The 15045-nt window shown below is 38.8% G+C and overlaps 1 protein-coding gene across 4 annotated transcripts in view; it reads right to left on the reverse strand.

Moving 5' to 3' along the window:
• Positions 1-15045, reverse strand: part of PTPRR (protein tyrosine phosphatase, receptor type R) — a 143660-nt gene that overhangs the window by 28262 nt on the left and 100353 nt on the right. For all 4 annotated transcript variants that reach the window (XM_001235187.6, XM_025154299.3, XM_046912446.1 and 1 more), the window contains 2 exons: positions 6331-6517; positions 234-318 (listed from right to left, as the gene is read on the reverse strand). In XM_001235187.6, coding sequence (XP_001235188.4) covers positions 234-318; positions 6331-6517 — 272 coding nt within the window. The remainder of the gene's footprint in view (positions 1-233; positions 319-6330; positions 6518-15045) is intronic.

Consider the following 15045-nt stretch of genomic DNA (forward strand, 5'->3'; position numbering starts at 1 on the left):
CATTTCAGCATGTAGTTGGGACGCAGACAAAATGTGCATCTAATGACTAAGGTATTCAGGCAGAGTCCTGCACCGGTCAGTCCCCCAGAACTGGATTTTTTGCTTACTTTCTACATGGACTACAAAGACACTTATGAATAGGCACACAACAATCAAAGATAAAGACAACTAACTTTTCACAGCAATACATTCTCAAAGCAGACTAAATTTCATGGTAGGGCTAACTCACTTACTTGGCAAAATTGTTTTATAGCGGTTTTTAGTTCCATGACTCGGGATGTCAATTTCTTTGGGATCCACAAAATTCATTGGTATTTCCTATAAAAAATAAATTAAATCAGATTGGTGTTTCCAAAGAAACCGTACAGGAAATTATCCCCAGAAGGCCATGTGCTGTTACACAACTGTCTTTTGACATCAAAGTTATTAAGAAAAAAGTGGTTCCCACCTCAAGTCTGTCAACACCCTTCCTTTAATAAACACAGGAGTTGCATACTGAAGGGGTGACTTCCAAGGAACACTTCTGATGAATTATTAAAGGCAAGGTTTTTAGAAGATTAGGAGATACGTTAGAAAACACAATAGTACTAGAAAAGTGGAGTTGAAAAGTGCAGTATCATAGCAGGAAAGAGCAACATTTTGCATGAATGGACTGAGAGCTTTCAAGATAATAATACATGACAATATATACATTTAAATTTTGTGCAAAGCCCTTAACAATATAATTTAAAGATCTTACTTGCTTTTTATAGCAATGATTAGTCCTCTGCACACAGTAACTCAAAAGTGTAAAAAAAAAAAATCTATTTGCCTTGATTGTAATTTTGAATTTTTAGCCTCTGAGCCACATTATCTCCCTTAAATCTCAAGTTGTGAAAATAACTGATGTGACAATTTGACTTGAACAACTTACAGTTACTGTTTTTCAAATTGTTTTTCAGAATGAAAAGTAAAAATACTCCTAATTTTCATTGAAGAAAATGCTTCACTTGGTCTAAGGGAGGAAGAGTCATTTTGATTTTGAGGTCTCAAAATACCGTTAGTATTTTTACAGTTGAATGAAAAAAACTCAAACTTTGGAAATGGCAAAATGAAACAGTTGTTTTTGCCCCCCCATGATTGACATTTACCAGCCAAAACATGAATGATGTTTCAGTTGACTCAAATCTTCATTTTTCTCTGGTTTATTTTATTTTTGGCCAGTGCTGTTTAAATTATCTTCGTGCAAGATGGAACTTGATCTTTGCTAAATTATTACTTCTACTTAAGAGTAATTTCTGGAGACTTCAGAACTCTGCTACTAGCCTGGGATATTTATCCAAAGAGACAGTGGCATATTATATAATTGCCTCTTGCAGACACATAGGAACTTGAGGAGGCATGAAAGGTATGTTCTTACCCTGTACAGTGTGGACTTCTTTTGAGTTGCACCACTGGAAAATTTACTCAAGTATTTTCCTCCAAAATCAGTCAGTTTCTAACTCCAGAGACTAAGGCCTGACCAGGACTTCAGCAAACATCAAATGCGTGGCCACCATCCTTCCACACATGGCTCCCGTGTGTCTTTGTGAGACAAGCAGGGACATGGCACTGTTTCTTTTTAGATCTCTTCCTCACTCTTCAACTGAGTCCTCATCAGAATGAGTCTCTGCCTCTCTTTTCAGGCATGCAAGAACCATGCTGTTAAAATACATTTTCCTTGCAGATTCAATTCCATTTTCCTGCACTGCCATCCATGCCATCCATGTGATGCCTGTGCTCAGGGTGGGATCTTACCAGTTGTGAGGCTCCAATCCTGCATTAATCTCATCTAATTCCTCCAGGTAAAACCGTCTCTTCTCTGTCCTACTTCTGATGCCCCTTCCTCCAGAGACACTCTCTTTGCCCTTCTGTATCCATCTCTATCTTTCTCCCCTTCCCGACAGTCACCTAGTCATCTTCCCCTTGGACCTTGGGCTCTGAAGGGTGCTAACTAGTTTGGGTTGTGAGTGCTCAGCTACTGGCTGAGACTCACTGGTCCAGTGAACTCAGTATTAACATCGCTGGTGCTCTGCTTCTGAAATGTTCTGTTGCTGAACTGAACGATAAGAGAGCAATGCGTTAAGCTTTTGTCTAATGGGATCTATGCCGGTCATCTGAAATGTCTGGAAAGAGATGTGAGGAAGGGTCCTCTGCCTGCACAAGTAGCTATGGTCAGTGAAGCTTTTCCAGTCACCTAAGCTGTCTCCTTGTTGATGCTTCTTGAAATTTTAAGATAGTTCATTAGTTGGTCAGTTACTGACAGGTGGAGAAATGCTACTGAGCAGAAAACAGGAATGTACTCCTTTGGGCCAACAAGGTCAATTAATAATATTAATCACTTACATCCTGTAAACAGTCTGTAGTCAGGGGGCTCCTCCCAGTATTAAGTACTTGTGAGGCCAAGGGCACAGACAGAAATCTGCCAATACACCATGGATCTCAGCCACAGACAGGTCACTTATTATGAGGCTGGCTATGAAATGCAAGAGAGGATTCCAGAACAAAATTCAGGATTTGATGTGAGGGGATAGATAAACCCAGATGATTGCAAAACGCATGAACATGTGTGAATAAGCACACAAAATCTGCAGATAACTAGACAATACATAAACTGTTTTACATATATGTATGACATTTTAAAATAAATAAATAGAAATTTATAAGCTGCAGGCAATTGCACTCAGGTGACTATAAATGCATATGCATGTAGGCTTTTGTTCTTGGGCTGCTTTAACTATCTGGGTGATACTGTTCTAATAACAGGTATTTTGGTTCACATTTGGCTTTTCAGATGCTACATCTACTCATACATGTAAAGAGATACGACTTGGGTCTCTGAGAGCATTCCAGAAAATGCAGCAAAATTTGGGAAAACATTGGCAATCCAGTTCAGGGTTTGTTATATTCATGCCTCCTTTTTGACGAGAGCCCATTTTTACAGATTCAACCATCTCACACTTTCCTGTACAGGACTGCACTTTCTGACATTTCTTGTTGTATTTTCTCAGCTAGTTAAAACAAGCTGACTGAGCAGAATGAGTGAGGGTTATATATTGTGTTTTTTTATATGCTTAACGTTTCTACTAAAGCTACTATCTATAGCAAGGAAGACATTAGACAGAAAGTGTACAGCAGCCTCGTCTTAAAAGACATTTAAAAAATCTAAAACTGGAACAGAAAATCACGATCTTCAGTATAATTCTCTGGAAACATGGAATGGCCAAAGTTGTATTGTATCCTACTGAGAGAAGAATAAAATATGAGTATCCGTTGACCCAAAACCAAGCAGGGATGTTGTGTGAGAGGATCTGGGTACGTGAGATTCTATGGATAGGCCAGCTTGTTAGGATACAGTTCATACAGACATAGGAACTTAAAACATGAAAATGCTGTTTATCCCGACCTTCCAGCCTAAGCCACAGAATGACAGAAAATGGACGGTATAAATGGTGGTAAAAGAATGTTGGACGCTTAGAATTTTTTCCATGTGCAGCCTAACCAGTTGCTAGGGAAACAACCAAGTCATTTATTTTTCCAAAGCAAATGACTTTCACGCTAAACCTTGTCTCTTTAAAAGAAAAAAAGAACACACACAAAAAACTAGACTGTTTCATAGGGGTGAAATTATTCATATTGAAAACTAGTCAGAATAAGATGAAACTCATCTATTTCACAGACTTACATGCACAAATTGTAATGAAAATAGAACTCCAAGGAATCACATCCTCAGATTTATTTAGTAAGAATTGAAAGGCTTCTATGTCTTTGTTAGACCTGTGTCAATTTTGCCTGTTTGGTTTGCTAATGAGTTATAAAAACTAAAAACTTTAGGCTAAGGTTGGGTTGAGTAGTTGGGTGTGTTAGGTGCAATGCAATGGAAAGTGCAGCAGTGACAGCATAGTAGCAAGGTCCTAGGCTGCAGCAAATAAGGGTTTGCTCAATTGCAACAGCCATGGGCAGAGAAATAAAGCAAAGAAGCTGCTTACCTTTGGAAGGCCTCAGGTACACAGAGATCTCCAGCAACACACCCTTGCCTCCACTGCCAACCCTTAAATGAGGCCTGGGAAGGGGTAGATCCTGGCTCCGCCCCTTCCAGTCACTCAGGTGAACTGTCCCTAGGTTAGCCCTGCCTTCCTACCAGGTGCTCAGTCACTGGTTCAATCTGTGACTTAGCATTTCCACTACAGTTAGGTTTGGCGGATCTTATACCCTGTGATAGCAAGGTTTCTGAAAGAACTGTAACGACGGTATGAGCCTTTCTATGCTTTGAACTGGCCACCCCAGAGTGTTCATTTAGCAAAAAACCACAATGAATATTCACCCATATTTACTTTCTCGCTATTGATGATTTTATAGGCTTCCATTAGAACCTCTTTCCTAGTCAGGAGTCCTTGACTGAGTCTATTTACTATCTCTTGATAAAGAAGCTGCTCTAGCCCGTGATGATATTTGCCATACTTGTTCATGTGCTTTGGAATGAAGTAATCAGAACAGCTTGCATTTGTGACTGTTATAATTTTTCCACCATTGTAAAGATGTTTTCTATTTTATTCTTTACTTCCTTTATCATGAGTCTTAGCCTTGCGTTTCAGAACCCACTGAAGTATGGAGAACTATTTCCCCCTGAACACATAATGTTTTATTTATCAGCCCTGAATTTCATCTACCTTGCCACACTCATATAATCCTTCTGGAACTTCTTTGAAGTCAATTTCTAATTTTACTACCATTCATAATAGAATACCATCATCAACCTTCGCCACCTTACTATTTAACCCCTTTTCCAGATGGCTTTTGAGTATCTTGGTCAGTTTCAGCTCCAGAGCAGATGTCTCTCAGATTCCAGTGATGACCTTCTTTTACTCTAAGAAGCATCTATATATCCTACAAATCCTTCCTATGCTACAAACACTGTATTGATTCTTCCCCACTGTATTGCATTTGTTCATATATCTATTGGCATCTTTCTCTATCATAATTCTTTGCTATTTCTCTGACACATACATCAGATTTATAGATCTATAGTTTTTTGGTTCTCTTCTGGAGCCCTTCTGAAGAAGGACTTGTTATTTTTGGCATTCTGTCTCCTCAGATACTGGGACCCAAGTGCTAAGTTATACCTGCCCTGTTAATACGTCAGTAACCACGTACATGAAAACCTCCAGGACTCCTGGGTGAACACCAGCTTATTCCAGTGATCATATTTTGTTCACTTTGTTCTGTTTTATTAACACTTCAATATCAGACAGAGCCTTTTGTGATCTATTTTAATCTACTTCTGCCACACAAGTAGGAAATTCCACACATTCTTCTATGGTTGACCACAGATGTAAATAACGTAAACACTCTTCTCCTATTGCCTCATCTTCTCCAAGTCTCTTTTATATTTCTTTGATCCTTGCACTCTCCATTTAATTTTGTGCTTTTGATCTATTTAAAAATAAAGCTATAAGGTTTTCTGTAAATTCAAAACTTTTTTGGCCTGCCTTATTCAGCTTTCACATTCAGCCGGCTTCCGTTTACACTCAGTTCTATTTCCTTTGTAAATTTTATCTCCTTATATCTGATAAACTTTTTTACCTGCCTCTTTTGCAATTCTGGTCTTTTTCAAATCTTCTTAAAGTAATGTTAATAACATTTTTTCCATGAGTCAGTTTTCCTGCTGTGATTTGTTACATCCTGGTCACTGTCTTTGTTGTACATTCCTACCTTTTAAAATATATTAAATACACTTATAGGAGTCTTCTGTGTATTTTTTTTTTTTGGGGTCTTGAGTATATTAGGCCCATAGTATGGAGTATTTGTTAAGGACACATTAGACTGACTCCGGAGCTGCTTCTCTTTTTGTGGTGCCTGCATCTGCTCCAAAAATGTCATTTGCAGTAACTAAAAGTTCAGTCTTTGAATTGCAAACATTACTAACACAGGTGATGTTTACAGAGGGATGAACAAATTCTCCAATTATTACTGTGTTTTCTGTCATCACACCCTTATGATCTCTCTGAACCTGTCACAGTGTTACTCCTGGATGTGAGTACCGCAGCTCTAATGTAACTTTCATCCCACCCATGAACAGGACAGGAATCTGTGTTATCTATGGCTACAGATAACAGTTACCTATGAGTTATTTATTTATTACAGTTGAGTTCAGACTTCTAAACGTAAAACACCACCTTGGAACAATCTAATCCTCCCTTCAGAAATGCTTTGCACCTTGATATTAAAATGTTGCCCAATTACTTTTCTTCTACAGTTTCTGTCGTGCCAATTATCACGAAATCCTCACGTAAAGCTCGTTGTTAAACTCACCATGAATTCTGTTTGAAGTAAATGAGAACATGCGACTGCATCTCGAAGCTGCTGCCTTGTCAGGACGCGACCAGCTGACTGCAGGTATTCCATGGCCACTTTTTCTCGTGGAGTCGGCACAGCAACGAAAGGTTCAACACTTCCCAAACTACTCATATCCAAAGTTAGAGAGACATTGGATCCTCGCCTGCATTAGAAAATAATTAAAAGTTATTTTAAAATTAAAATGTATTGTAAATCCCATACTCACACACCTGATGCTGACTGTGTAGTCTGTGTAGTCACTGGGATATTTGTATGTATGAAAAGATTGGTTTCACTGAAACACTGGGTGGCCAGAAAATCAAGATTTTACAGATCATCCTACATCTTGAATCCAACAACAGACTCTTCAAAAACAGTCTGCTAGGTAGGAACTTCAGATTGTTCTTAAAAGTAGAAAATGCTTCTGGTATGCTACTTAATCTTTCTGTATGCCAAATATGCAAGTGGTTTGTTAGTAAGGAAGAAACGTTACACAGAAAGAAAAGGGAATGAATTTGTAGCATATTTGTATAACAAGCTGGAAATAAATTCATAGATGTCAGCTGCATCTTTACGCATCTACTCAAATTAAATATAAAATGTGGAGGGGGAAAATGATAAAATCAGAAGAAATAAGTGGAAAGGAGATGTCAACATCATAGACACCAAGTTAGTAGACAGTGTCATGGGTGAAGTAAGCAACAAGTGAGGGGCAAATACAGCCTTGCCCCACAGGAGAAGGAATGGTCACAGACTGAGAGCACTTATTCAGGAAAAATACAGGAAAATAAAGTTTGATTCAATCATATCTTTGAGCTGTGGAAATACAAATAAAGCACATTTCTGCGTTTGGTATGACTACTAACCTTTTTGTTGCTTTCTCCCAATCACATGTAAAGAAACATTTGTCCTAGTTTCAACTCATTAATTAAATGTTACCTACTCAGCCCTTAACTTGAGGCATATTGATGGTGATAAATCCATGCTCTTTTAATTGCGATGACTAAATGCACATCGTTAGGCCTTAATCGGAGTTTCTGTATTTACAAATCAGAAATTGGTACTGTGAAGGCTACGAGTTAGCCAGCTATCTCTCAACTGGGCTACATATACCCTGCTCAGTGTAAACACGTTTCTAACATCTACCAAGCAGCACTGTGAACACAGAGATGTGACAACACAAGTTTTATCCCCTTGACTGCAATGCATATTGGCATATATTATTATAAATACCACATAAGCCTAATCAGTGAGGCAACTGTTATCAGTACTGGGGGAATGCTTTCCCTTAGTGTGCAGCAAAAGTTGTGTTCACAGTTGCCTGTTACTCTTCTCTGGTTATCCATTGGTGGCCTAAAGATACTTGAATGTACACATATTTAAGTAAATAATTTCAGCTTAGATGATGAGTGGGTGACAGCAAGAAATGTGCTGTACAAGCACGCAGATGGTTATAGTGAGTCAGAAACAGAAGCTGTGGTGGGAGAGAGGCAAGATGGAGCAGAAGTGGTTGCAGACAGCTGGCCGCCTCCTGGGTTAGACAGGGACAGTTTTTGTTGGCAGAGGGAAGATGGAGCGGTAGGATTCTACTAATTCACCTAGGTGGAATGCAGGGCTGAAGGAGCATACTGAGCAGAAATAATGACCAGCTGTTAGATGATGTGTGATCTTACTCTATCACACAGAGGTCCCGCATGATGGCTGCTCACTGCAGGCTAGTCCTGGCTCGTGTACCTGAGCCACTTCCTGAGGGACCATTCCTGTCTGTAGGATAGCCAGTCCCTCAGACGTTCGTCAAGGAAAACATCCTGTTAGACCACTTTCTCATAAAAAACATCTTGCTTAAGCACCTCTTCTGACCGTGACTAGCAATTTATTCCACGGGAAAAGGCTGTCCCTCAAACAGGTGGCTCTGAGGGTTTCTATCACAGAACAGATCTTTTGAAAATAAGCCAGAAAACTACAGGAGAGGTGCGAAATGAGCCACTCCCGAAACGTTCAGACTATCTTTGGTTGAGAAATGGGTAGCAATTGAAATCCAGCCATACTTCTGGAAGAGTCTACTGAGATTTCCCAATATAGAGGAAAAGTATTCTCATTGTTTAGCAACAAAGTACAGTGAAAATGTTAATATTTTCTTTGGCTTTTACATTGTTATAACTGACAGTCTTGGCAAAAAGGCTATTTCCTTTCTAACAACAACAGAAAATATACCTGGTCTAATTATAACTTTGAGTTTATAGCTTTTACCATTTATGGGGATTACTGACGAATAGCAGTGTTGAGAGTCAGATAACTTACTCTGGAAAGAAAAAGTAGTTTTAGGTACATATTTAACACATTGACATCTATATACAGAATAAGTACAGAAAAATACTGACAGAAAATAACTACCTAGAGGACTGCAACCTTTTTAGAAATTCCATTTGAAGGCATGGGATGGATAATAGCCGTGAAGGTAATTCTTCCATAAAAATGGGCAACTCAACACTTTCAAGAAGAATGCCTAAGTTAATAAAAACTTTTTAAGAATGTTTACGCTAGCTAACTATTGCCAAGATTAATATTAATCATATTGGCTACTGAATTCTAGACCAAACTGAGGGACAGAGCTGAAAATAGGACATTTCTGCATGATGCTGAAAGACCTTGGAGGGCAAGAACTCAATCTGTTCTTTATGTTCTAGTGTAAGATGCTTGTAGCCTCTGATTCTGCTCTGGCTTCTCAGATTTTCTATGTTTCTTTCATAGTTAAATTGTTCACTTTCTGTAGAGAAGAGCAGAAAGCATGTTAATCAGTGTGCCTTTCTTTTCTTGTGCTATTGGAGACAATGCACAACAGATCAATGGGATCACTGACACTGCTCGTCAGACAACTAATTTTTCTTGGATCCCTCTAAATGCCCTGACTACATATAGATATCCTTCCATTGCAAATTACAGTGAAGAAGGCATGTGCTTATCTTTTCCCCTTATTTCTGAATATTTTCAATTCTATGCCACAGTCCTCTATAAATAGCTTTATTTTCTGTGCCCTTTGTTAATAGGCTGGGCCAATTGGAGAAGATTGATTTGTTCCTTTGTGAGCAGAGTCCCCAGTCCTGGAAAACCTCAAGGTTCTGTCTTGGTGGCAATGTGCATCATGTAAGGAATCTGTAAACGTTTGTGACAACATCTCATTAAAGTTGGCTCGAGACTAACTCTTCCGACACTTCGTCAGCTGGGACAGCCACATCATTACTGGGTATGTGAATAAGTGCAATCAGGAAACCACTTGTGTCTGTGTATTGTCTAGTACCTCAGAGGGGGGCTTACTACATACTCATGGCCCTCATTTCAATAGGGCAATGGGAACAAGCCCACAGATGAGAATCCACTGAAGGATTTTTAATGGTACATTTATTGGTGCAGACTTTATTAGAAGTCAAGGTAAAAAAAAAAATAAAAAATGCAATGTTTGTTTTGTTTGTTTCAGAACTCTCAAAAGGAAGCTCCACCTGTCCACCTCTGGAGGCCGCCAGGTTACTAAAGCCTATTAATCATAAGCAAGGTCATTTCCAGGTCTTCCATGACCCTAAATTTAATCCATGGTTGGTGATTATGACAATCCAATTAGCCGACACAATTTTTCCCAGTTGATTATTTAAGCTGGACAACTTCTTTAAATATACCTTCTCGTGTTTATTCAGCACTCTCGAAAAACACAACGCCCAGATTCTCAGTCCCTGGCGGGCCCTGTTGCCTCCCGGTACTGGGGCGAGTGGCAGGGCTGCAGCCCGTCAGCAGCCATTGCCCTTCGACCCCGCCATTGCAGGCACAGGAGGTGCTTCCGCTCCGCATGCCCTCCTCGCCCCGCTGCTGCGCCCCTGAGGCTGAAGGCAGGCCTATGACAGCCCCGGGTGGAAGGAAGCCATTAACAAGTGGGAAGAGCAGTGCTGGCTGTGGCTGCCAGAGAGGGAGCGGCTTCATGCCCAGAGATCCTCTGTGCGCAGGGATGCTCAGCAGGGCTTCTCTCCCTGTGTTTTATGGCAGGGAAATCACCACTGTTCCCCCATGAGTTTGATTTCTGTGGTATTCCTCTGGTCTACACATGGGTCTTGGTGCTCAGATCTTGCTGGGGTACCCAGTGAGCATTCAGGTGGGCTGTAATTGCACTGAGGAAGCACAATTAGGCACACGGTTTCAACCACTTACTGCCTTACTGATGCCTTTTTGAGTGCCAGAATCGTCTTGCTTGTCTAGTTTCATGTTTCAGTAGAATAATTCATAGGAAAACAAATTAAAATTCACAAAATTAGGCAATTGAAAAACTATAGGACCCAGATTTCCTGCTTATCTTCGAAATTGCTGAGAGAAAAGGGTCACGCAGATTAACAAATGGATAAATGAAGGTGTTGTGGGGTGGGGATGTGAAAAGCTCAGCCAATCAGAAAAGTACATAACGTTGTTCTTGTTAGTAATCTTGTATTTTGAGATAAAATAAATAAAAAGAGAGTACTGAATAACTCCCATTGACTTCATCAAGAAAAATCAGATCCTGTGTTAAAAAAAAAGAAAAGTAGAAGAGAGGAAATACGTAGGGGTTAAAAAATCTTTGAAAAGGACTGAATGTACTGCCATTGCCTATTAGCCTTGGGCAAACAGTAACACAGACCTTCTAACATAAAACTGAGACATTTCTTCACAAATCCAGATATACAATATCCATCATATTTAGTCATCAGAAGACCAAGTGATGACTCTCATTTGAAGAAAAATATAATTGGATAAACGTTAAAGTAATGATTCAAGTGCTGTTAAATAATTACATCTAATAAGAATAAGAATAGTTTATGCATTTTTCACAAATGTTACTTTCTCTGTACTTGATAGTGTGAAATATCCAACACTTTGTACTGGTCACATTACTGGATGCTTAGGGAAAGTAGGGTGAATGAGACTACGTGGCAATCTCTAGATTTTTCCGTTAATCGGCGTGGCAATCTCAAGATTTTTCCTGCTCATCAGCATATTATTTCAAACAAGTCTTCTAAGCATGTGGTAGAACACCCTTACTAACAACCTAAACTGTAAAAGAGAAGATTCACTTTTGCTAGGTCTACATTTTTTGTGGAATTGCCAAGCTCGAGAGTTTCAATTTTCTGTTATGATGCAACACATGTTAATGACTATTCTGACAGAAAACAAAAACAAATAATGATCATATGCAAATTCCATTAATGTAATTATCCTCTAATTCACTCCTGCTTTCACCAAAGGTCAATTGGTATCTTCAGCATAAGTTTGAGAAAATAGTGAATAAAAAAATCATTGTGCAACTGTACAAATGTCATCCAAATAATAAACATTGCACATAGAGCATATAATGCACTTTTTATTTTTACACTGCTAGATGCTTTATGAAACATTGCTATACCAATTCTATACTTTGTAGGTCTATGATGAAAACTCAGTTTCCCCGGTCATCTCTCATTTGCCTGCTAATATTTTGGGGTTCCATTTAGCTTTCACTTGTATAAATGCTGCAGCTTCTAGGAAATGACTCAGACCTGGGGTTTACAACACTTCTAAACAAATCAAACCCACATCACAAAAACTGAAATGCTAAAGACTCAGAAACTGCAATCAGTGAACTAATGAGGGGAAACAAGAATTAGTGTTAGAAGCAAGACTAAAACCCAAAGTTCACTAAATCGACATCATTTCTCAATTTACCTTAAATCATTTTGAAATCATTTGTCATAGGTTTTCTTTTCTAAAGGCAAGTTCTCTTCAATTCGTTTTAAGATTCATTATCACTGATGTCAATCATTTATTTAAAAACAACAGTAGCACAAGAATACAAACTAATTTTGATAGAAAGTCTGTATGAATATAAAGTGACTGATATATGTTGCATTAAAGGGTAATATCCATCATGACCAATCAATGCAGCCTGATACCTAAAAGGACCTATTCCACTCAGTTCATATTTAGTCATTTTGCAGCAAGTTTACTATGTATAAAAATAAATAATGCACACAGTTCTTCAGCCCATTTCCATCTTCTGCACTTCAGTGTGCAGATGGTCAAAACCTGATCTTCCTCTCAGTCCTGACATCCCGTGCCATTCTTGCAACACCAGAGAGTATCTACAGAGCTCCTCTCCTGCCTGGGAACTATGGACTTCTCTTTTTCTAGGAGCTTCTGGCCTCAGTTCCAAATAAAATGAACTTTTCAATTTTTACATATTAATCTTTATTTGGCTCTGATTCCCTTTTGCTGGAGAGGAGATACTGGATGGATAAGTGTAGATATTAGCCTGATGTTTCCACAAGCATGCTTAACTATTCAGTTGCTAATATCACTGATGTTTACAGCACTTCTACATGCACCTGGGATAAATCCTGCAGCCATTTATGTGGGCAACCCCATGTCACCCACCAGAGTAACTCACTTACAGTGAAAAAGAAGTACATTGGATATAACACTGGGGCTAATACCTATCACCAAAAAGCCATAGCTAGAGGATATTTAAGCTCAGCACTGTAAGAGTTGCTCAGCAATTGGTTGGGATACACTGAACGTAGGCATTTTCTGGAAGGAAGATTTGCCATTTCTGTTCATGCTTACTCTATCACATGGTTCTCTTCATAGTATTCTAGTGTTATGCTATTATTTTTTTAAACTTATTTGCCACTTGAACAATTAATGCTTCTTGTCCCCTACCCCAAGGAAGGGGGTTTGGAAGTAACAAGAGCAGACTGTGTGCATTCTGAAAGGAGAGGATATACAGTTACTAGGAAAGAAGGCTTCCACCCCATTGCAGTCTCCTAGACTGAAGAAACCGTATGGCAGCACCTGGCAGCATCCTCCAGCCCTCTCTGAGTCCACAGGCACTGATCAGGAGCCTCGGCTATAATGTTTCAATAGCTTCTCTGGAAAGTGAAGGCGCTTCACCCTCCAGAGGGTCTGATCTTATTTCCAGAGCCATGAGCAAGAGCAGGCCAATACCTCTAACACTAACTGCAAACAATTCTCAGGATCTACTCAGAGCTCAGCATGTCAAAATGAACTACGGAAATGGTTTTGACAAGTACTTCTGGACTAAGTTTTAAGCAATCAGTATCTGGTTAGGACAGGAATGGCTCAATATCCTGTGGAGGAAAACAGCTGACATGAGAGTAGTTTCAACTTTCTCTCTTTTAATCATGCTTTCTAATGTACTGCCAATTCACTCCTGTTCTGCCCTCGATAAGGCTATGCTGCTCTGCTACGGGAACTGACTGTTCAAAAATGCAAAGCTTATACAAGCTCCCATCTTTTCCTGTAGATTATTTCAATGATCAAATTGCATTTTGTCACGCAAACTCCTCTCTCCAGTAAAATATGAATGGTAACACAAAGCTATATTTCAGACTCATTCTCACATATACATGTTTTTAGCGTGGGTAAAATCTGAGTTAAATGTTCAGAAACAAAAATAAATGAAGATGCTAATTTGTTGTGCTCATTTGAGTTGTTTGTTCTGAGCACTGAATAAATGTTTTCTAATTTATGGTTAATTTGCTTTAGATGGTAGAGCTTTAATTGAATGCAGTCATGTTTATTGCTACTATTAGCTGCTTCACACTGGAGGCCTCACTGCACAAGCATACAGGCTAACTTGTTCTTTCTCCAATTAATACACATGCTAATTTAAACCAAGCTACAATGAGTATAAGCAAAAGTGACTGAAAGAATAGGGAAATAGAAAAGAGAATGGAGAGGAAAAACATTCAGTTGTTAAGGATGCAGATTAAACAAAAGCTCAGGTTAAAGAGCTCAGATAATGCATCAGGAAAACCATCAAGAAATGTTAAAAAAAACATCACATATTCTTTCTGTTGTATCTTTTGATTTTTTTTTTAATTTAAAAAATATATAATTTTATATCATTTCCAACTTTGTTCTCCTGCGTAGCTGCAGTCCATTGCTTCTCACAGCAAGGCTCACTTCTTTGCTAAGCACTATAGAGTGCCAAGAAGGTGTTTGCCTGCAGTGTTCGAAGAACTGCCTATCTGGCCAGCCTAAGAGAAGGGATCTGATAAATGAGAATGAAGAGATGCAACACTACCGCAGAAGCTTTGGGGGAGGTATTTTTTTAAGAGTGCATACCAGCCTAGATGAGTTTTGTTTTAATAAAACAACTAATCTCAATAAGTCTCTTTAGCATCATGTGTTCTATATTAACCTCATAAGCACAATTTCTACCTCCAACCTGCTGCTCCTTTGAGGAATAAAATACGCAATCCTTAGATCCAAACAAGCAAGAAAACAATCTATTAACACATTAACGTACTGCAATAGACTTTTGAGAAAACCAGCCATTCTGGAAAAAGAAACAGATAGAAATATTCTTCGTGTAAATGGGCAGAGAGAGTTCTTTATACAGTATCAGTAAGAAAAGCTATTTTTTATTGTTACTTGAAAACTAATCAGTACAATGAGTTCTTTCCTGGTGCATTTGCCATTTGGGAAAGACAGGAAGGAACATCTGGGAAAAGAGGCGTTTACTACACCCTGTCAACCTTAAGATAATAAAAAAGCACATTCCTTGTTTATTTGACTTGGTCTTCATTATCTTTAAATTACTGCAAGTGTCACAGAGAAGATTTCTAAGCAGACAAATGAATTGTTAGTGCACTTTGAAGAAATTACTGAACGACAGCA

This window comes from Gallus gallus, chromosome 1 (genome assembly GCF_016699485.2).
Source record: "Gallus gallus isolate bGalGal1 chromosome 1, bGalGal1.mat.broiler.GRCg7b, whole genome shotgun sequence".
Classification (NCBI taxonomy): Eukaryota; Metazoa; Chordata; class Aves; order Galliformes; family Phasianidae; genus Gallus; species Gallus gallus.